Here is a 24221-nt window from a genome sequence, read left to right as displayed (position 1 = left end):
GGTCTACGGGGCCGGGAAAAATTTTTTCAAAAAACGAATTCATAGCTCGTTTAGGAAATTTATTCAGCCACAATTTGCTTTTTTTTGTTTCTCTGTACGACAATTTGCTGCTGAGATATCAGCCTTTAAATGAAAAAGGAGCCTTTTGTCTTTGATTATTGATATCTCAGCAAGTAATGGTCACACAGTAATTTAAAGGGCAGTTTAATAAACTTGAATAAATTCCCTACTAGCTACATTTTCGATTTTTTCAAAAAAAAATTTTTTTTCATCCTTGATATCCATTTGAAAAACCCACAAAAAATGACCATTTTCTGGTTTTTTAGTCAACTCATCGCTACTCTGCAAAAATTGATAAAAAAAATAATGTTGCCAGGTAATTTTACAGCTTAATGTACCCCCAAAAACCCTGGAAATTTTCAGATTGATCCATTGAACCGTTTGTCCGTTCCGATTGCTCAAAGTTTTGCAAAACAATTAAAGGAACAAGTTTTGTTCCTTAAATTGTGTAATCATTACCAAAATGAAAAAATTAATTTTTTTCGGATTTTCTTTCATTTTTGCGTTAGTTATTCAGTAAATGTAAGGTCAAGAGAAAAAAAAAATTTTTTTCCGAAAAACGAAAAAAAAAATAACCCCCCGAATGAAACGTAAAAAAAAAAAAATGTAAAAAAATTCTTGTTTGATCTTGTTTTTTGGAAAATTTTTTTTTTTCCTCTTGACCCTACATTTACTGAATAACTAACGCAAAAATGAAAGAAAATCCGAAAAAAATTAATTTTTTCATTTTGGTAATGATTACACAATTTAAGGAACAAAACTTGTTCCTTTAATTGTTTTGCAAAACTTTGAGCAATCGGACCGGACAAACGGTTCAATGGATCAATCTGAAAATTTCCAGGGTTTTTAGGGGTACATTAAGCTGTAAAATTACCTGGCAACATTATTTTTTTTATCAATATTTGCAGAGTAGCGATGAGTTGACTAAAAAACCAGAAAATGGTCATTTTTTGTGGGTTTTTCAAATGGATATCAAGGATGAAAAAAAATTTTTTTTTGAAAAAATCGAAAATGTAGCTTGTAGGGAATTTATTCAAGTTTATTAAACTGCCCTTTAAATTACTGTGTGACCATTACTTGCTGAGATATCAATAATCAAAGACAAAAGGCTCCTTTTTCATTTAAAGGCTGATATCTCAGCAGCAAATTGTCGTACAGAGAAACAAAAAAAAGCAAATTGTGGCTGAATAAATTTCCTAAACGAGCTATGAATTCGTTTTTTGAAAAAATTTTTCCCGGCCCCGTAGACCTAAAAAACAAAACTAAAAAATTTAGAAAAATTTTGTCTCGACTTTTTTCTTATGATTCCGTAAAAACCGTGGCTCAAAAAAATATTTTGCTGGAAGATCTTCAAACTAGAGATTTCAAGCTTCAATTTGCTTTTTTTTATTTTTTCGATGCGATCATTTTTCACCAAAATACGGCCTTCCAAAAATCACTAAAAAATTTATAAAATTTTCTTGTTCCTTTAATTTTTTGGATAAGTGTATACTTAATAAATTGATACGATTGACATTATCATTTATCGTGAAACATCATTATAGTTATTCTAATGTTATATTTCTATATTTCTATTAATTTATTTATTATACGAGTCACTCTTTATTTAATATGTATATATATTAACAATAATAATTGAGTTCTTGTGATATCGTTTTCATTTATAAGTAACATTTATTTATTAAATATATCTTTTCTTATTTGATTATAGAGTATGCATTTGTTTATAACCATATTTACTGTTAACTATAGAACAAGGGCCTATTCATGATTTTTATGCGTGTGTTTTGTTTAGGTTTTAAGTATCGGGTGACAGGAAACGTTCTAAGACCACCCAACTGTATTTATATTTCTCTGAATACAAAATAAAGATTTATTTATCTATTTATTTAAAGTTTCTTATAATAAAAATATGTAATTTAATAAGTATGTGCCACAACGATTTATTATTTAAATTATTGACTAAATATTGATAAGACGCAATAAGTGTTGTAAGATCTTGATATATAATTTCAAATGAAATTTAAATGCGCGCCTATTTATGGATCTCAAGTTCACTAATTAATTAACAGGTGGAGGCACCTGAGGCCACTGAGGACATAACAGTGGCCACCCTAGGGAAAATCCGTTTGACATCGCCACCCATTGGCTCCAATAATTAGATTACTTTCTTTAGTTTAAGTTCTAAGATTGCACTTCTATATATTATATATACACAGTATTCACTTTCTACAGGGTAGTATGCGCGGTGATATTTTGATAGTTGTATTTTATACTGTTTAAAAGTTAATAATTGAAAATAAACAAAGAAAAATGTACAAAGAACTTCTAAATGTTGAAGAAAACATCAATAATTCGCAAAAAGATACTTTAACACCTTATAAAATTGCAGTGATTTTATTGATTAAATGTTATTGTTCTACAAATGTTAAAAGTAAGTATTTAATTACTCTGGTCGTATAACCCTACCTTCTTAAGGGTCGGAGGTACTAACCGAATTTATGATACTGAAAATAGTAGACTTCAGAAAATTTTGTAATTTTTATAAACAAATTAAGGTAAAGGATCCAACTATTGGCCGTGGCCGAGTTTCTGATCTTTTCAGCTTCAATCGAAATTTTTAAAAAATTTTTCACTCAGATCATGAAATAATTATACGAGTCATTACGAAATATATTTTACGATCAATTAATAGCAACTACAAATTGATGAACTATAAAAACCGGATAAGAAAAAATCTTAAAGATTGAAGACACTGCGAGGGTAATTTTTCACTTGTAGTCTAAGTACTTCGTGTAAGAGTCTACGAAGATTCAATCGAAATTTTTTTAATTATGTAAATATAAAAACATGATAATAGAGTTATGGACAGGACAGTAATTAATTAAACTATAGTTATATGCTATAATAAAAAATTTTATTTTTAATTTCGTTATTAAAATATGGAGGTCAATAACTGGGCCCAATTTTTTACACGTGTTGAAGTTGTTGTCCCTAAGATTCTAACCTATTGTAAATATGGTTATCTGTGTATCAATAAAACGCCAAAAAATGAAAATTTATTATATTATTGATTGTTTTTTAAGAATTATTTTCTGCTATAAAGATTTCAAATTTTCATTAACCATTTTTTATTATGGACCTCTTTTACATTTGTGATTCAAGAAGAGTTATCCTGAGATCATGATTATTGACAAAGTTCAAATTTTGTTAGAATTCAAATACTTATTGTGGTAATGATTAATATACTTTACTGAATTTATGAATATATCACATTTTATTATTTTCATTGAATAGTTCAATAAAAAATTAGATTGAAAAAATTGCCAGGAGTAGAAAAATAATTTAAAAATTCTATAAAATTTTAATTTCTTAATAAATTTTTGTTTTTTTCAATTGAAATTTAAGATTTATGAAGTCTAATTATTTGTAAATTGTCATAAATAACATCTAGAGTGATAAGTTGCTTTCAATTCAAGGGTCAAAAACTGCAACCCAGAAATCGACGTGTGTCAGAAACTGGGTCCACGTATGTCGGTTTTTAAAAAATTTGTTTAAAATATTAACGAAACTGTAAGAATTTACTTAGAATATTCTAAACTTGTCGATGAAATCGTCAATTGTTTTTAAAGTTAAGTTTCCTAACAACTATTTCAATTTAACATCAACCGTTACTCTCAAAAGTCAGAAACCAGGCCCTTTACTTTACTTGTGAGTAAAATAAAATTTTTAGAATATGCACAAAAACATTTTTCTAGGTTTTTGATATGCAATTTTTTAAAGTTTTTTTCCGATAAGTATTGTAGTTTTTTATTTTTAAAAAATACATTTCTTCAACGTCTGTTACTTTTCGTATCTTCCGAATCTTCGGAAATTAAATTTCTAATTACGTTTTAAAAATATATCGGACTTGAGTGATGAAAATCTTCCAAGGCAGTTCGTCTTCCACATTTTTTCGGAAGCTGAAAAATCACTGTAATGATAATCAATTGATAAATTAATAGAAATCTAAAATTCGAGACTTGTTGATTAGGGCCCAGCCTTATAAATATGTCAGAAATAATTTTACTTATGATTTATTTTAAGCTATTTGTGAACGTCGTGATTTTTGTGTCATCATTTTAAAATTGATACAGGTTTGTCCTCATAAGTAAATTTTTTTACAATTATTTCATTAAATCGATATGATTTCGTAATATTTTTTTTCAGACACCAGATATGGAAATAGACACACTTTTGACAGAACTTCATTCACCTAATCATGTTCTTCAGTGTTTTGCTAAAGAATTAGAATCAGAGTGTGTACATGTGTGTAACACTGGAATCGAAGGATTGTCAGAACTATTCGATGTTCTTACAAAATTCATGAAATCATCACTAGATCATTCTCTTACACCTCATTTACTTTGTAGAAATTCTGTTTTAGGACTATATGTGCGCAGAATTATTGTTTTTTTTGAACAGTTATCATTTTCTGACGTAGCACAACTTTACGATGCCTTCGTTAAAGATTTTGACCAAAGTATCATTCTTGTCTCAAATTGGAAAAATCGTAGAGTTAAAGAGGTTCCCGCGAAAAAGTAAATATTTTTAATTTAAAAAAAATTGAAAAAAATTCTATTAATTCAGCTTATTTTCAGAAATAAAAATAATATATGGGATGGCCGAAGAGCTGAATTGTTAGTTGCTCAGCAAGCTCACATCTTGCAAACCAATGAATACAAAGCAATGTCACCTTCAAAATTACAATCTCTGGTTCGAGAACTTCTGAGCTATAACTCTTATTATGCAGAAGTAGTAAGTTGAAAATATATACATAAGACACTACTTTGGACAATTAAGGCATCCGAAAAAATTTTAACAATCAAAAATTATAATCTAAAAGTAATCGATTCCAACAACAATTTTAAACGATGCTTCTTTCATGTGACTTTGAATTTAATAACTGTCATTTTGTAGTAGTTATTTTTTAAGAAAAATTAAATTTGTTCAGTTTTGCTTTTCATGTCAATAAGTAACATCTTATGAGTCAATTCAATCGTTAAGTATACTTTTATAGCAACTTCCTTCCCTGTTTAGAAAATCTCATAGAATTCAATAGATACTCATAAATTTCCTTCGAGATTTTATAAGAATGAATGAGTTCTATGAGAAGTGGTATAGTTAAGTATAGGGCCTTATACGTACAGCTATAAGAATCTATCGGATTTTCTAAGCAGGGTTGCGACCCAAAATAACCATACATTATTTTCTTCGTTTTTTTATGTAAATTCCAAAGTTCTCGGCTACCCCTAACACAAATCAGCCATCCATAAGTTATCACTATTTTTTTTTTCAAAAAACATTTCGTCCGGCTATTTTTGTAATTGAAGGCACAATTTTTTTACTTTTCCTTTAAGTTGGCTTCAGAATACCGCAGTAGCTTAAAGTTAACTTGTGGTTAAGGTGGCTATCAGGGTTCACATCTGCTAATCATAGACTAACTTTTTGCAGTCAAATTGACATCAAAATTCGACCGTAAATTTTTGTCAACTTGCAGTTAAGTGGACTGTTAGTGTTTATGTATGTATGTTAGGGTGATTCATTTCCGCAAAAGTTTTTTTTTATTTTAAGTCCTCAAAAAAAATCTCAATCTACATCGAAAAAAAAAAATTCTCACCAAATATGAGCTCTTAATTCCAATGCTAAGTACATGCCATTTGATTTCAAAGATTTCCCATTTAAAATACACGTAAATTAAATTACTTTTTTTTTAACTTTCTAATACTCAGCTGCATTTCATGATATCGAGGTGGTTTTGGTCGCAAATTGTAGGGCATTTGGTGTTCTTCAAAAGTGCCCATAGTTACTTAGCTGTAATTCCAGCTGCTTCACTTGTGTCCGTTGTGGAACTCATTTTTCCTATGAAATTGACGTTTATTGGCTTGCAGAACATAAACCAATCAAAGTTCATCAAAAATGTTTATAGAAATCTTATATAAAATTTTATTTCCTTCGAAAAAAGTTCTATGAGTCAAGTCGCTAAAGTCCATAGTTTCCGAGTTATAATCATTTTAATAATTTGGAAAATATAATATAAAAAAAAATTATAATTGATATTTTATTTTTCAAATTATTACAATGATTAATTCGGAAACTATGGACTTTAGCGGCTTTACTCATAGGACTTTTATCGAAAGGAATAAAATTTCGTTTAAAATTTCTATTAACAGTTTTGATGAACTTTTATTGGTTTATGTTCTGCAAGCCAATAAACGTCAATTTCATAGGAAAAATGAGTTCCACAACGGACACAATTAAAACAGCTGGAATTACAGCTAAGTAACTATGGGCACTTTTGAAGAACACCAAATGCCTTACAATTTGCGACCAAAACCACCTCGATATCATGAAATGCAGCTGAGTATTAGAAAGTTAAAAAAAAAGTAATTTAATTTACGTGTATTTTAACTGGGAAATCTTTGAAATCAAATGGCAAGTACTTAGTATTGGAATTAAGAGCTCATATTTGGTGAGAATTGTTCAAATAAAAAAACGTGGCCGTTCAGTACGGCGTCTCTCCCGGATCTCTGGTTTCAATCCATGCATCGAGTCGATTGCTTGGTCAAAGTCGGAATCTTTGCTCATAGGTGTCACCAGAATTGGCTCACCGGATAACTATTTATTTTATTTAAATAATTTCAAACCTCGGGTCGATGTCGAATTTTTTCTCATGTTACAATATAGATATATATATATATATATATATATATATATATATATATATATATATATATATATATATATATATATATATATATATATATATATATATATATATATATTAGACTGGGCCAAAAAAATTGACTATTTTTTTTTTCATAGCTATATCGAAAATATTATTCAGGATGACAAAAAAAAAATTTCACGAAAGTTTGAGCCCTTAATATTAATTTCAAGAGGTCTATCATCGCAATTTTTAATTTTAATTCATAATTTGATGTTTTACGTCAGAACTGCTAAAACATTCGAGTAAAAAAAATTCATTTCCAATTATTTTTATGTAAAATTAAATTCCTCACAAAAAAGGTCTGATTGAAAATTTTCGTCAGACAAGCCGTTTCCGATTAATTAAGCTTAATAAATTGATATATTTTTTCGATTTAACATTTTTACTTTTGAATTTTGTAACTGATGAATCAATAAATATCTAATAAAGACCACGACAAATTTTCGAAGGAAATTTAAGGCTCTACAAAAAAGGCCTCTTAACATATTTTGCTAAATTCACTCCTTCGAAAGTTATTTACGTTATTGAAATGGTTTTGACTCAAATTCAACCTTGAATAACTTTCGAAGGAGTGAATTTAGCAAAAAATGTTAAGAGGCCTTTTTTGTAGAGCCTTAAATTTCCTTCGAAAATCTGTCATGGTCTTTTTTAGATATTTATTGATTCGTCAGTTACAAAATTCAAAAGTAAAAATGTTAAATCGAAAAAATATATCAATTTATTAAGCTTAATTAATCGGAAACGGCTTGTCTGACGAAAATTTTCAATCAGACCTTTTTTGTGAGGAATTTAATTTTACATAAAAATAATTGGAAATGAATTTTTTTTACTCGAATGTTTTAGCAGTTCTGACGTAAAACATCAAATTATGAATTAAAATTAAAAATTGCGATGATAGACCTCTTGAAATTAATATTAAGGGCTCAAACTTTCATGAAATTTTTTTTTTGTCATCCTGAATAATATTTTCGATATAGCTCTGAAAAAAAAAATAGTCAATTTTTTTGGCCCAGTCTAATATATACATATATAAAACACAAATATAACTGAAAAATAAGCGAAATAACTTTATATTTCCAAACATAATCAACATTAACGTATGGATAATAAAACTACAAGCTAGGTAAAAATAATTCTGTGAAGTTGCTAACCTGAAGAAGGAAAAAAAATCTAAAGCTATTTATAATATCAGGAGACACGGTAGTATCTCGCGCCAAGTATGCGTTCAAACACATGTATATGTGTGAAGTTTCATGGCGCGCGCCTACTGTGTATGGGTGCTACAACCTGTGCCTAACGGAGGTTACACTAAACGCGCACTTGCATCGAAAGTAAAAGTGTGTAACGACACGTATGAATAAACGAACGACAGATAAAAGTTACGTTCGGAGAAATGTAGGACTGAAGAACGTGATGAATGTATAATGTCCGTTCTGATGAACGTAATCTCTGAATAAAGTTCCCTTCGATAAACCGAACGTTTGATTAAAGTGAGATTTGTAGAAACCGAAGAACGAAAAACGAGACATTTGTAGCAACGGAGGAACGGAGTAACGGTCGGTATTGTCAAATGATTTTTTTGAACATACGTCACTATTAACAAACCTCATGTTAACTGTTCCGTACGCTGTCCACATGCCACGTTCTTCGTTCCTCCGTTTCTAGATGTCCATGATATTGTAAATAAATGCTCGTTTATATCTAAAATGAATTTTTTATGCATTTGACATCAGTTCACTTGTATTTTTAATATTTCCTGATTTTGCATATATAGCACAGCAAAAAACTTTATAATTTACTTTAGTTTCACTTGTAATTTCGAATTGTATGCTAATTGCCATAAAAAACAAAAAAAAACTTGAAATCCATTTTAATCAAACTGATGTCAATTTTTTTTTGCTAATTATCATTCTTTAATTGATAATAGATTTCCATCAACTAAATTGAGAGTTTTGATTAAATGTTGATGAAAATAATTGGAAATCGATTATTTCTCGATTTCATTTTACTCATTGGGTCCTTAAATACTAATTGACTCCAATTTTCTGCTGATTAGATACATTGATAATTACTTAATTCAAAAGTTAAAAACAACTTGATAACTGCAGTTTGTCTTTACTCGAGATCTATTGTTTGAATTTGACAATAAATTGACGAATATAATCCAAAAGGAGAAGTTTTGGTTCACTATTAATAAAAGTTTCCAGTACATTATATCTAAATGTTAGACAAAACGTTGATTTCGAAAAGTTGACGGCTATATGTCGTCAAATTTAATTTAACAGATCTTTGCTCCAGAATTTAAAAATTCCATTTGCTCAAAACATATTGTTTAAATTTAACGAAAAATTAATAAGTAAGCTTTCGCTGAACAAGCGCTGCTAAGATGATAGTTGTTGTTATTGTGGAGGCACTTTGCAGCGGTTAATTGACGTGTTCTTCGCATTTGATATCAGTGTATAACATTAATTCTATTATTATGAATGAAAGTACTCTTTTATTAGTGTCCCACGACTTTTTAACTTCCCGCTAAGAAAATCGACGATTTTCGAAAAATTGGGAAGTTATTGTTTTCACCCCGATTTTTGAAAGTCGAGTTTTCATCAGATGTCGACGTTTTGAGGTCCTAGGAAGCTATTCTGACTATTTTTAGAATGATGTCCGAGTGTCTGTGTGTGTGTGTGTGTGTGTGTGTGTGTGTGTGTGTGTGTGTGTGTGTGTGTGTGTGTGTGTGTGTGTGTGTGTGTGTGTGTGTGTGTGTGTGTGTGTGTGTGTGTGTGTGTGTGTGTATGTGTGTATGTATGTGTGTGACCAGTCTATAACTTTTTAACTAATGAACCGATTTGGATGGTTAAGGCGGCAATCGAAAGAGCATGTTGGCCATCAACTTTTCTGAAAATTTCAGATCATTTGATCAAGTAGACTCGAATATATTGGCGAATTATAGAAAAAAAAATTTTTTTTTTAGTTTTTTATTGATTTCTTAGAAACGACTTGAACGATTGACTTTAAAATCTTATCAGCTCTAGAACTCACTAAAACGCGTCGATTGCCGCCTTAGCGATCTCAATCGGATAATTCGTTCGAGAGTTATCGCGGGCAAAAGAAATGGTAAAAAACGGTTTTTTGCGAATATCTTTGAAACAGCTAAACTCAACGATTCCGAAATTTGATCAGTTTTAGAATTCGTTGAAACGCGTCGATTGCCACCTCAGCCATCAAAATCGGGTCATTTGTCTAAAAGATATTGTGGAAGAAAGAAACGATAAGAAATAGTTTTTTGCGAATATCTTTGAAACAGCTGAGGTAAGCAATACCAAAATCTGATCAGCTTCAGAATTTATTAAAATGCGTCGATTGCCACCTCAACCATCAAAATCGGGTCATTTTTCTAAGCAGTATCGTGGAAAAAAGAAATGGTGAAAAATGGTTTTTTGCAAATATCTTTAAAATAACTGAACCAAACGATTTCAAAATCTGATCAGCTTTAGACTTTATCAGAGCGGGTCGATTACCACGTCAAACATACAAATTCGATTATTTGTCAATGAAATTTTTGCGCGAGAAAAAAATGCTAAAATCGGTTTTTTTCGAAAACAATGGCACACAAAAGTATTTTCGAGCTCGAAGAGCTCGAAAATGTGTCCACAACAATGTTTTCGAGCTCGAGGAGCTCGAAAACAGCGGGAAGTTTTGGGGCTGGTCCGCAAGGTCAACCGATAGACAGATTTTTTTCTACTGAATTCAGCTAATTACAGCGTACTGAAGACTACTCAAAATTTGAAAGCAATTTTCGATTCGTTAATTTTTCTGAGTAGTGTACTTATGTAATAAATTAATTGTGAAAGTACTTTTTTAATTTGTTACCATTGATTTTTTTAGCATTACTTGAGTTATTTAAATTGCTTACGAGTAAATGAATATTGTGGAGCACTTGATAGTCTTTATCACTGTTTCGATAGATTGGCACCTCTTGACAATCGTACCGTATCTGAAGATAGATCTCGAATCTTTCGTTATGCAGCATTAAACTTAGCTGCACTACATGCACAATTCGACCATAAGTATTACTAATTTGTCAATATTATTAATATTAATGTCTGTTTCGAAGTAATTTTTTGAAAATATTTTTTAATAGAATAGTAGCTCAAACTGCTCTGAAAGAAGCTATCATAATGGCTCAAGAAGCTGGAGATAATGTATGTTTACAACTAGCGCATGCTTGGACGTACTATTTGCTGAGTAAAAATAAGTATGTATGATTAAAAATAGATTTAGATATTTTTTACCGAAATAGTTTAGCCACACTCATAACCATGTATGGGACGTTCTACGCCTAATCGAACGATTTGAAAAATTGTATTTTCAATTTCCTCAATTATTTATTATTTGATATTTTTGAGTACCTCTGAAAAGAGCTTTTCCAAAAAATTTTGATATTTTTTTTATTACTCGTTAAAAAAATATCAATTTTTCAAAAAAGTTGCTCTTTTTTTGGTTTTTTGTTCATAACTTTGTTAATAACGGCCCAAATTGAAGTTTTGGAATGCTCCATATATAAATACATTTATAAATTTTTTAATTAATAGTATTTCTGGAATATACGTGACTAAATTAAATAGAAAATGTTCAAATTTTTGTAAAGTTGCGTCACGAGGACAAATATAATAGTTGAATTTTTATAAACTCTATTGAAAACTACAGCGAGAGCAATAATATGAATTTATGCAGTTTCATGAATTTACTAATAAATACAATAGTTATATTTCTATAAAATCTACTAAAAGTAGGAGAACCATTGCAATAGCAAAATTTCATTTAATGAGTGGTAAGTTACGTAATTCCATTGATCACGGCACATATATAGGCATGGAAATTAAAGCTTATTTAAAGAGCTTTCAGATGAATTTTATAGAAAGTCGATAAGTTATCACATTCAAAAGATATTGAAGAAAGAATAAGTAAAAATATAAATTTTTGACATTTTGAAAATTTAAAAATGCTATAACTTCTAAACTCTTTGACCGATTGAGCTCATTTTCGAACTCGAACACGGTAGTCATCCACAAAATAGGTATACTAAGTTTCAGGGCGATCGGTTTTAAATTGTAGCTATAATCAAAGTGACAACCTGCGTAAAATTATTTTTTATAATATTTTATAAATTTTCAAAACCATTTATTTCTTTAAAAAAATTGTTAAATCAATGAGTTGTATAGTGAAAGATGAAGGCAATCGAGCGAGCTTTCAGATAGAATAAACGAAAATAAGCTATCTCTTTCCGTTTAAAAGTTACATCCAGTTTAATCGGTAAACAAATTCTTTTTGAAAATTTTTCAAAATTTCAATTAACCATAACTTCTAAACTTATTGGCCGAATTGGCTCATCTTCGAACTCATCTGAGGTAATCGTCCATAAAATAAGTGTATTAAGTTTCATCAAGATCGGTGTAGAATTGTGGACGCTATCGTTGGAGAACGGCGCGTTATATCTTATATATATATATATATATATATATATATATATATATATATATAAGGAGTGGCTTTACACTATCTGACGGATTTCACTATTTGACTACGACATATATAAATACATATATAAACTTTTGAACTAAATGTATTTTCTGACTCAGCTCATCGAGCTGAGTTTAGAGGTAGCAAAATTTTTCGAAAATTCCATCATGAGGACAAATACAACAGTTAGATTTTTATGAAATCTACTAAAAATGTATCACCAATAAATTTTAATTTTTTACAGTTTCACCTATCATCTATTAAGTTTGAAATAATGCTTTAACGGTTTATTCAAATAATGGTAGAAAAGTTTATTTAACTAAAACTACATTTTCAACTGCAAAATTTGCGCCTTAAAGTTGTATTAACTTTATAACAACAAAAAATTTTTAAAAATCCAGTTTAAGCTTCAATGTTTGAAGATTTTTGCCCCGAAGACCTGTTTTTACTCTAGAAGCTAATTTTTTTGTGCAATATAACCAGCTTTGTTATCACGATAGCACCTACAATTCTTATGGGATCCTCATAAAATGTTTAAGGCTTATTTTATGCGCAATTCTCTTGCTCAAGTTCGAAGATTGGCTAAATCAGCCGATTAGTTCAGATGTTATGGCTGTTTAAAATTTTCACTTTTCAAAACTATCAGTTTTTATTTATTGTTAAAGTTCACATAACTTTAAAACTATAACTCATAGACAACTAAAGTAAAAATTATTTTGAAGCTTGCTCAATAAGCTTTAGTTTTTGTCTTCAAAGTTTAAAGCTCAAACTTAACATTTTGATTATTTTTTTCAATCATTTCATGGCCTTGAACGTTTGGACAAAGTTAAAAAAATGACTAAATATGGTTTTAGTCCCTGATCAGTCATTCATTTCACAATACACTCTGATTCCGTCAGTTTTATTTTATAGTGAACAAAGTAATCTTTGAATTTCACAGCTTATATTTTAAGTGTATGCCTTTTATTACTTATGATGTTTCAAAAGTACCTACACGTCCTATGAATATACCCTGGCAGATCCGAATTACGGTAAATTAGGGTGTTTACCGTAAATTACAGTATTAGGAAGATTCACGGAAAAATACGGTATTTTAGAAAAAATTTCGGTATTTTACAATATCTAACGGTAAAGGAATGGTAATGTACCGTACATTTTCGATAATGCTGCGGCACTTCACGCAATAAGTACGGTACTTTACCGTAAAAGTGCGGTAAATTACGGTATTCCGTCATAAACGTGTGCATTCATTGCAAAATTACGGTAATTAACTGCAAAGTAAAGTATTGTACGGTGTTTACTGCAAAAATGGTGCAAATTACCGCGAATTGTAACTTAACCGTCAATCACCGCAATATGCATATATGATATATTATGAATACGTGTTAACGCACCTTGTCATTGCTATAGCGTCTACAATATCCCATCGCATCTCAATATAATTTCCTACACATTTTTTGGGCAATTACCTCGATCTTACTCGAAGTTGAGCTGAATCGGTCAATTAATCAAAAAAGTTATCGGTGATTCAAATTTTTCCAATTAAAAAAAAAAATCATCTTTCACTGCTTTGTTTGTAAATTAATTTTTAACCAAATATCATAGTTCTTTTCTGACAAATGCATTTCAATCATTGACTAACAAGCTTTCAATTTTGCTATTTTATCTTATCACTTAAATTTATTTTTATGAATAAATCGATAACCTTAAAAACTTTCAATAAAACCGAAAAAAAATTTTGCAGCTTTAATATCAGAGAACTTCTGTATGTTACGTAATAACGAAACATGCAAAATTTTTTTTCTATAGAATGTCTATTTGAATCTGCATAAATTAAAATGGATCTCTATAAATTTGATTTTAAATTTCATCAGATTTAATTATTCAAGTTAGATATACACTTTCGAAAACCCACCTTCCATTCTGGCAGTCAGCATTTTTTTTTTTTTTACTTATTTGAAATTAATTTTAATACTTTCCAATTGTTGATAGGTGTTTGAAATAAATAAGTAATCGTTAAGTCTATAATAATAACAATTATAACGAACGTTTTGATTTATTTCTGTGTACTTTTAAAAATTTTACTTAAATGATTATTTTGTAAATTAGAATACTCCTTAGCTAATATATTTCCGTTGCTCTTTGGTATGATTGAATGAAATTTTTGGGTCCCTGTGATTGACTTAGCTGTATTGTATCGCAAATCTAATTTCTCTTCTGCATCTAAATAGTGTTTCTCAGGTGAAAATTTGACATAAATATTCGATTGACTAGTCTTTTATACTTCTCGTATATAGTCCAGTATGTGCTTGTGTTAACACATTTTCCAGCTCAACAGCATTATTCAAAATAATTTAAAAATGCTGCTATACGATGGACGGTGTGGCCCAATGGATATACATGAATAAATTAAACGGAATATAGTATAGGATTTGGACCATTCTCAAAAAAAAATATGAACAAAAAAAGAGCGATTATTGAACGGGTCATGAAAAAAATCTCAAAATTCACGAGGAATAATTTTTTTATGGGTAAGGTAAGAGACCTAGTACCCGATCAGGGAACTAGTATATGATCACTCATATATTTGTATATCTATATTTACTGTATTTCACTAAATATAAATATACAAATACATGGTGTGATCAGGTACTAGGTCTTTCACATTACTACAAAATATCAAAAAACGAAGGAAATCAAAACTTAAAATTTTTCAAACTATCCGATTTGGCACGGAATGTCCCATGTATATCAATATTTATTGTTACCGGATTTTGGGTCAGATATAGATCCGTAGCCAACCGAATACGCCACAAAATACTATTTGGCTTACTTTGTTTGAATTAATGTTTAACTGGGCGCCAGATATTTTAGTAAACACCAAAAAAACGAATCTCGTATTCTACAGCTTAGGGTGGTGGATCAGGGAAAGATCAGGCACTTAAGATTACGATCAAAAATGAAATTCCAAATTAAAAAGGATAAATTTTCGTATATTCGATGAATATCTAAATTGAACGATATCATAATGATCGAACAAAAAATAAAATACTTACTGAAGCTTGGCTTATCACCCGATGTAAATAAAATTTTTAAAAAATGAAGGGAAAGGATTAAGGAGGTTCGACCGAAATTAGTGAGTCAAAGTAGTGTTTGACTTTTTTCATTTGCTAAATTCTCCTAATATTTATAAAAATTTATTATTTTAATTTATAATAACATAACGAATTCATAAATTAATATTTATTATTTATTTAATTAAAGAAAGTAACGAAATTACTTGGTCATTTTTGACTCATATGATTTAATAAAAAGATTTGGCAACAGCGCGTTCTAACTTCTTACACATCGATATTCAAATTAAAACGGGAAAAATTTATTTCTAATCTCGTCTCTCTTATTAATGTATTTCTATCTTTGTTTTTTCCCTCAGCTGCTTCCGCGACGTTGCCAAACCTTCGATAATATGTATCTCTGTCGATGAACGTGATTAAATTATAAAGATTAACTTCAATTATTTAAATAATTACAACGGTAACACTATATTGTTAAAATCTTATCATATTCTAAAAATATTCAAGTTAATGGCATGTTTTTTTATTTCTTAAATTTGGGAGGTTAATAATGAAAAAAATCGAATAAGTCATGACAGAAGCTTGTCCGCCATAAAGCCTGTGAATAAGAACTTTAAAAATGTCATTTTTAAATCTTTTTTTCTAAAAAAACTAGACGGTGGATCATATTCAAATTTTTAGAATATATAGTTAAAGCACTTCTTTACATGTTTACTAAGTTTCAAATCTTAAAGTTGGAAAATCCTTTTTACATTAGATTCGGTCGAACCTCCTTAAATAGAATTCGAGTTTTTTAATCTTTTTGTTTGATCAGGACGAGTTGACATATACATAGACAGGCAACAGACTTCTACGAACAAATTTTTTTATTGGACTTTTCTCAATAGTCCGTTGTGAATAACTTCGTAAAAAAAAAGGATTAGTTTATTAGAGTTTTTCTTAATATGAGAGCATTTTTCATAGCATGTGAGAATGATATGAAATTAGTAGGGGACAATATAGATGAGTGTATTCTGCGATCTTGAGACAGTACGAATAAATTACACCTGACGGTTCGCATTCAAAGAGTACAATAAAAGAATGCTACTTTTGTAGTTATCAAAATTTAAAAAATTCTGAGCGGCCTTTAAAAATTATTCGATTGAACATAAGTTTTTGATAGTCTTTTATTTAGACAACAATTAGCATATTAATTTGTCAATTCTAAAAATCAAAAAATTAGGGTAACAATTATTACCTCAATAAATTCACACGAATATCTATATGTATAATTTTTATTTTTATTTATAGAGCCCATTTAATTGAACGTTCCATTGGAAAATCCGGCATCTTTGGAATCACTCATACAATGAGTTTAGGACTGATTGCATCTGCACATCATGCAACTCTAGAAGCAAATAGTCCCACTTACGTTTTTGATGTAATCAATCATTTTCGAATAACGAATATTTTTTTAAATTAATATGATAGTAATTTATAATTAATCTATTATTTATTCAGACTCTTATGAAATCGGATGTATTAAACTATCAACATTCCATGTCAGATTTAATGTCAATGACTTATGCCGAGAAATCAGCTCTATGGGCTTATTATGGGAAAGCTAAAATTTCAACAATCTGTGCCCAATTATTGTTGCTCCATAATTCACAAAATTATAAACAAAATTTATTTAATGGTGAATCAACATGCCAAGAAGTCATCAGTATTGCTAATGCTTTAGTTGAAGTTGGTCAGTACAAGCTTGCTGACGTAGTGTTTAATCATGCCAAAGATAGATTCAATAATTTGACAAGCAATAAGGTAAGTTTAAATATTGTATTCACTCAAACAAAAAAGAAAACAAGAAATTTTCATAAAATTTTTTGCCAATTGGAAATATCAACATTGCAGTAATACGTGATTGTACACTGAAAAAAAAAATCGGTCTATCGGTTGACCCTGCGGGCCAGCCCCAAAACTTCCTGCTGTTTTCGAGCTCAAGGACCTCGAAAACACTATTGTGAATACATTTTCGAGCTCGAAAATACTTTTGTGTGCCGTTGTTTTCGAAAAAAAAACGTCTTTTACCATTTTCTCTCCAACGATATCTCTCAAACAAATTGACCGATTGAGACGGTTAAGGTGGCGATCGATGTGTTTTATTAAGTTCTAGAACTGATTAGATTTTGAAATCGATTGATTCAATTTTTTTGTAGATATTCAAAAAAAAACGTTTTTCACTATTTCTTTCATCAACGATATCTCTCGAACGAATAAACCGATTGAGCGGTTGAGGTGGCAATCATCGCGTTTAATCAAGTTCTAAAGCTGATCAAATTTTGAATTCGATTTATTGCGTCGTTTTTGAGATATTTAAAAAAAAATAATAAAAAATTTTTTTTTTAATTCTTTCGACAACGGTTTTTCTCGAACGAATGAACCGATTTTGATAGTTGAGGTGGCATTCGACGCGGCTTATAAAGTTTTAGAGCTGATTAGATTTTGGAATCGATCCATCGAGCGAATTAAAAGTTATTCAAATAAAACATTTTTGAAAAAATTTTATTTTTGAAATATCTCCGAACGCACCTTACTGATTAAGCTCAAATTTTTACAGCTTCAAGATATTAACAAGCCGCGTCGAGTGACACCTCAAAGATCAAAATCAGTTCATCCGTTCAAGAGTTATGAATATTCACATACGTACACGGAGAGAAAAATATCGCCAGATTAAGTATACGTATCGCTATTCTGGCTATACGCTGTATAGTCATCTTACTTAACGATACGCCGTATAGCCAATTCAGCTATACAGAGTATCCTCACATTGGATCGTCAAAATGACGATCCGTATCCTTATTTTAGGCATTTTATGAATCGCCGACATGACTATTGCGCAAACTCTGTGGCATCCGGCAACCGAGAACGACGATACGTATAGCCAATTTAGCTATACGGATCCTCACGCTAGCGATACAGATACCTATATCAACGAATCTACATATAGTTACAAAGGCTATTCGTCGTATTGTTAAATTAAATAAACGAATACTTAACCTAACCCAAATACGTATCTTTATTTTAACGATACTATAGATAATTAAATTAATATGAGAGTATTCCTAAATTAGGTATACGGATCGTTATTCTGACGATACGTCGTTTGAGGATACATTGGATAGTCATTCTGGCGATATTTTTCTCTCCGTGTACATACATACGTACATACATTCAGACATCATCTTGAAATTAGTCAGAATAACATCCTAGAACCTCGAAATGTCAAGATCTGATAGAAATTCGATTTTCGAAAATCGGACCGAAACCAATAACTTCCCGAATTTTCGAAAATTTTCAATTTTCTTAGCAGGAAGTTAAAAATTTTTTCAAGTATCTGTGTGTTTATATCCCCCCAAGTAAATATTTCTTCAATCATAGTAAAAATATACTCCAACCGAGTAATATTTTCTTAATTTTAAAATTTCTAGACTCATTTTAAGAAAATATACTTGGTTGGAGTATATGTTTACTAAGATTAAACAAATAGTTCTCTTGGGGTCATACAAGCACACAGTTACTTGGAAAAAGTTTTTTTTTCTCAGTGTAGTAATTATTTTTTTTCAAAGTGGATTATTTTTCAATACCTAAAATTTTATGAAAATCCTTGATTTCTTTAATTTTTAAGATTGGAATATACGGTAATTGAACTTTATAATACTATTATATTGTTATTAATTGAAGACATGGATTTTGAGTGAACGACTTTTTGAATTTACAAGAATCATGAGGCATGAAAATTGGAGTGAAGCTGAAAATATAGCAATCCAAATATCGAGTTTATGCCCATTTGAAAGTAAACTGCGTTTAGCTGAAATCGCTCTAGCAGCCGGTGATTACTTAGTTGGACTACAATTTCTTCATAACGTTGAAAAAAATAAAAATTTTACAGCCAGAAATCTCGTACAATCGATGAACATTATAAGTAAAATAATAAATCTATCATCTACTCCTGAGCAAGGGTTTACTAGCATCAACAGTATTGTATTGTTGAACTCGGCTTTAGACATAGCTAAAACAAATCATTTATCTTATTATGAAGCTATAATTAAGATAAATCTCGCTACAGTTCAGGTAAGCTTTTGTTTTCTTTGTCTTCCTTTCCCTGGTTAAAAACTCCGATTGAATCTGATTGAAACTCAATCGGATTTCTATCAGATTCAATCGGAAACAAACATTCAAATACAATTGCTTGAGAGCGTTCCAGATTGGAAATCAATCGGGAATTTTCCGCTTAGCTCCGATTACAATTTTCCAATCGGATTTGATCGGAGTTTTAAATCTGAGTTATTGACATCTATCCTTGTTTTCAAGTTAACTAAAGTATGATGTATTTTCTTTGTATAGCTCGTGAATGGAATGCCGATTCAAGCATTAGCTTTAATTGATGAAGCCGTGGAACAGATATTAGCTCATGGAAGTTGGTATGATGGAGGGTGTGCATTTACATTGTATGCCCAGTGTTTAGTAGCGACAGCTCCATTTGCGTCAAAAAAACGTAAAGTAATCTTACAAAATGCAATTCAATATCTTTTAAAAGCTGATTATTATTTTAGAAAAATTGAGGCTTTTGGTAAAATAAAAAAAACAATGTATTTTCTTATACTTCTATACAACGAATTAGATATGAAAATTGAAAGAAACCGATGTGCTTTTGAGTATCGACAAAATAATGGTGAAGGTTTAATAAAATCGAGTATCAATACATTATTTTAAAGAATGCTTTTTTGTCATTTTCCCTTTCTGTTATAATAAACTTTTCATTCTGTTTTTATATGAACAAAGACAATCTACATTGACGTAATCAAATTTTAATCTAGAATTTTTTTAACTACTGTTTGAATTACTATTATAACTGAGACTTCAAGTCCAGGGCGTGACCCCCTGTCCAGGAAGCCCAGATTAGATTCACTTGATGAATCAACTGGTTTTGTGACTAGCTCATCTGCAGGGTAGAGAATACCCAATCCTGATCACAAGGAATATAAAGAAATCGTGAGAGTATTGGAAGTTTCTAAAATAAAGGATTTATATAGGTGATAAATAATTAATGACAATTTTATTTAACCAAACCCGGACAACAGATACCACTTTACAATAATAATTAATTAATTATGCAACAATAAAACGACGGCACTAGCTAGTAAAATCTAGGAACGCAAATACCCAGTTTAATTTACAAAAATGCAAGAACACTGTGACTCGAATTTTACAATCTTTACCCAAAGTTTCTTGACATAAATTAATTTAATTGTTTCTGCACTACAGATTGAATTTATATAAGTTCCAAGACTAAATATACTGAGTCAGCTGACTGACGAAGTTAATTAGTTGAATTAATTAATTAATAAATTATACTCAATAAGCTTAATTGTAGAAAACAAGGACACCTACGTCTCGTGATTCCGCCTGCTTGGCACGTTTTGCCAGCGTATAGCCAGAATAGCGATACGTATACTTAATCTGACGATATTTTTTTCTCCGTGTATGATTTACTAAGAGAATAAAAAAAAAATTGTAAAAATATCGATTTGCTGTCGAGTTATACTCTTTTGTTTATCTGCGCGCGGACGAAATGACGCGCTTTTTCGTTTTTCGCGCTTTAATAATTTTTATCTCAGCAACTATTCGTCGTAGAGACTTCGTTCAGAATTCAGTTTGTTCGTTATTAAATCCCAAAAACAATGATACTAATTTGTCTTGATAACTTCTCAATACTTTCAGAGATATTTCATTTTACATCTAATTTTTTTATAAAAAAAAAATGATCCACCTCCAAATTTATGGTAACTTTTTTCCTTATATTTTTTCTAGTATTTTAAAGAAAAAATTTTTCAAAATCGATCTTTACCCACCGAAAAAATGATCTTTGACCATTTTTTCGTGCGCATCGACTGGACTACCGACTTGGTCGGTACGTTGAACTCTGCCTCAGAATATGGATTTACCATATTCTGCGGTGAATTTATTGTATTTTACGGGTTTTTACATCACTGTATATTTCGTGGCTATGGTTTTTTACGTTGAATTTATTATATTGCACGATGGTTCTTACGTTTTTTGTTTTTTTTTGTAAACGAACAATTTTATGTGAAATAAAAGGGCTCAATGTTACAATAGATTTACCGTAGCACAGGCTAAATTTATTGTACTTGGGACACGGTAGTGTCTCATGCCAAGTACATGTGCACAATAAAATACAACTGACGAAATTGAATTATAATTGGAAATAAATAAGAGATGAGGAATGAAAACCATATTTTCAAAATTTTTGATTTCGCTAAAACTTTCAAGGCTAACAAATTATTCGAAGAAATGGTCAAAACATAAAGTTTAAGGTCATACATTAAAGCTTATTTGACAGGCTTTCACATACTTTTTACAGAAATTGCCTATTAATATTAATTGTTAAGTTATACGAACTTGAGAGTAAATAAAAACAGATTCTTTCGAAAAATCCTGGAAATTTCAAACATCCATAACTTCGAAATTAATCGACCGATTGAGTCTATCTTCGAACTTAATCCTGATAATCCCCCATAGAATACGTGTGGAAAATTTCATTAGGATCCGATAAGAATTGTAGGCATAATCGTGTCGTCAAAACTGCTTTATATTCCATATATACTCGGGAAAAAATACTCAGATATGATCATATCTGTTCATGGATGATCATATATGAGCTCAGATATGATTATGCTTGTTCATGTATAATCTTATATGATCGCATATATGATCATGCATGACGTCATGTATGATCATGCTTGATCATACATGTTCATGAATTATTATAGATGAGATCATGTATGATCATATATGATTAAATATGAGCTCATATATGATCATATCTACACCCGAATAGACGAAAAATGTTAAGACATGATCATATCTGTTCATGTATGATTATATATGAGGCCATATATTACTTCATGTATGTTAATGTATGATTATATATAAGCTCATACATGACTGATACTTCTCTAGGTGCGTTATGGAAAAATGATGAGAGTTAATTTTTACGATGCGCGCGCACAGGGGCGACACGAAAACTAAAGGTGAAGTTGCTACATACACAACACGTGTTTTATTTTAATACAAGTGCGAATTGTCTATGTGCTTAATAATTATATTCAGTATACTGAATCACTACAGTGATTTAAATTGATCATTTGGATAAATATTATTTACTATTCATAAATATTAGTGAAAAAAATTGTGCTTATATTCTTTTTCAAGTGCTCTGATGTGATTGAGGTTAACTTTCCGTACGAATTATTCATTGATATAAATTATTATATTATTATTTAATATAATTTATACTAAATATTATTAAATTATTAATTTTAAATGTTTATTATTCATTATTTAATATTTAAAAAATAAATCAATAAATTTGTAACAAAAATTACAATTGAATATTAAATTAAAATAATAAATATTTAAAATTAATAATCTAATACTATTTTGTATAAAGTATATCATTTATGTTTATTATTCTTTAAATTAAATATTTTATGAATTATTAAATATTAAATTTAGAAAACAATAAACATTTTTAGAATAAACAAATAAATAAATTTAATAGGAGCGCCATCTGGGCAAGCGTAGTGTATACACACAGTGTTAGTGCGTCTTGCGATTTAAGTGTTTTTTCAAAGTAAATTAAAGTGACTAATTAATAAAGCGGTATCAAAAGTTGAGGAAAAACGGAGTGAGTAAATAATCAGTCCGAAGGGTGAAGTATCCAGAGTGTGTCAACCCAAAATGGGTAGTGATAATAAAAGCACGCCAAGCGAGGTGGAAGCCATAACCGTCAGCAAAGAATTGGCGGGCGGCGACATCTTGGTTGTGACGGAGCAGGCTACAAACAAAGAGGAGGCAGGTAGCAACAATTCTAAAACTAGTGAGCTAGCAGAAGAAGAAGCACAAACGACAGCATATTTGGAGGGAGGAGAAAGTGAGACAGCTAGCGAGGGAGAGGGCAAGCCCAAGAAAAAGCGGGGAAGACCGCCGGGAAGCACAAATAAAGATAAATTAAAAGAGGGGGAGCATCAGATTTTAAACTTTCTCGTGAGCTAGGAAATGGAAAAGAAGGAAAATAGGAGTAAAGAGGAGGCAGGTAAATTTAGACGAATCACAAGAAGCAGCAGCGCCCCAAAATTAAATGAGACGACAAACCACAGTGAAGGCAGACAAACAGCTTTGGAAATGAGCGCTTTCTCTACAAGAAACACAATAAGTAGGTCACCAATAAAAATCAACTCTGACCAAAGAGATGATAAAGATGCAGAAATACAAATTGGAGCACAGGAGGTGACAAGCGTTGTAGAGGGGAAAGAGAACAAGGAGGAAAATGGAGCAGAAAGAACAGAAGAAGCAAGTGACACTCGGAGTAAGGTAGCGGAGAAAGGTACGCAGACACAGGTTGAGCAGGAGCTAGTGACGAAAGCCGGCTCTCCAGAAACAGAGGACAAGGGATGCAATTGCAAGTGCTGCAATGAAAACCAAAAAAGAATGGAAAAGTTGGAAAAAAACCTCATATCCCAGCTAAGGATTTTGAGGCTAGAACTAGTGAAAGCGATAGTCAAGACGGGAGTAAGTGACTCAGAAAAAAAGACAGAAACTAAAGAGATGCTCAGTGAAATAAGTGACAACCCGAGCCAGTGGAGTGAAGCGGATGTTGAGTCACAAGAAGAAGAGGTGAGGGTAAAAGAAAGAAAAAAAAATGAAACTAAAAGAGAAGCGAGCAGGGAAGATTAGGT

The 24221-nt window shown here is 30.4% G+C and overlaps 1 protein-coding gene across 1 annotated transcript; it reads left to right on the top strand.

The window, feature by feature from the left end:
- Nucleotides 1–2282: 2282 nt before the first annotated feature.
- LOC130675292 (anaphase-promoting complex subunit 5) lies at nt 2283–20248 on the top strand. Its single transcript, XM_057481272.1, has 10 exons — nt 2283–2494; nt 4147–4196; nt 4270–4640; nt 4701–4857; nt 10712–10893; nt 10968–11081; nt 16711–16840; nt 16921–17223; nt 19144–19533; nt 19807–20248. Exons 1-10 carry the CDS (start codon nt 2374–2376, stop codon nt 20173–20175), a joined length of 2187 nt encoding a protein of 728 aa, XP_057337255.1. The 5' UTR covers nt 2283–2373; the 3' UTR covers nt 20176–20248.
- The last annotated feature ends 3973 nt before the right edge of the window (nt 20249–24221 follow it).

This window comes from Microplitis mediator, chromosome 1, assembly GCF_029852145.1.
Source record: "Microplitis mediator isolate UGA2020A chromosome 1, iyMicMedi2.1, whole genome shotgun sequence".
Classification (NCBI taxonomy): Eukaryota; Metazoa; Arthropoda; class Insecta; order Hymenoptera; family Braconidae; genus Microplitis; species Microplitis mediator.
The sequence above is the reverse complement of the archived record's forward strand: the minus strand, read 5'-3'. Positions and strand labels throughout refer to the sequence as shown.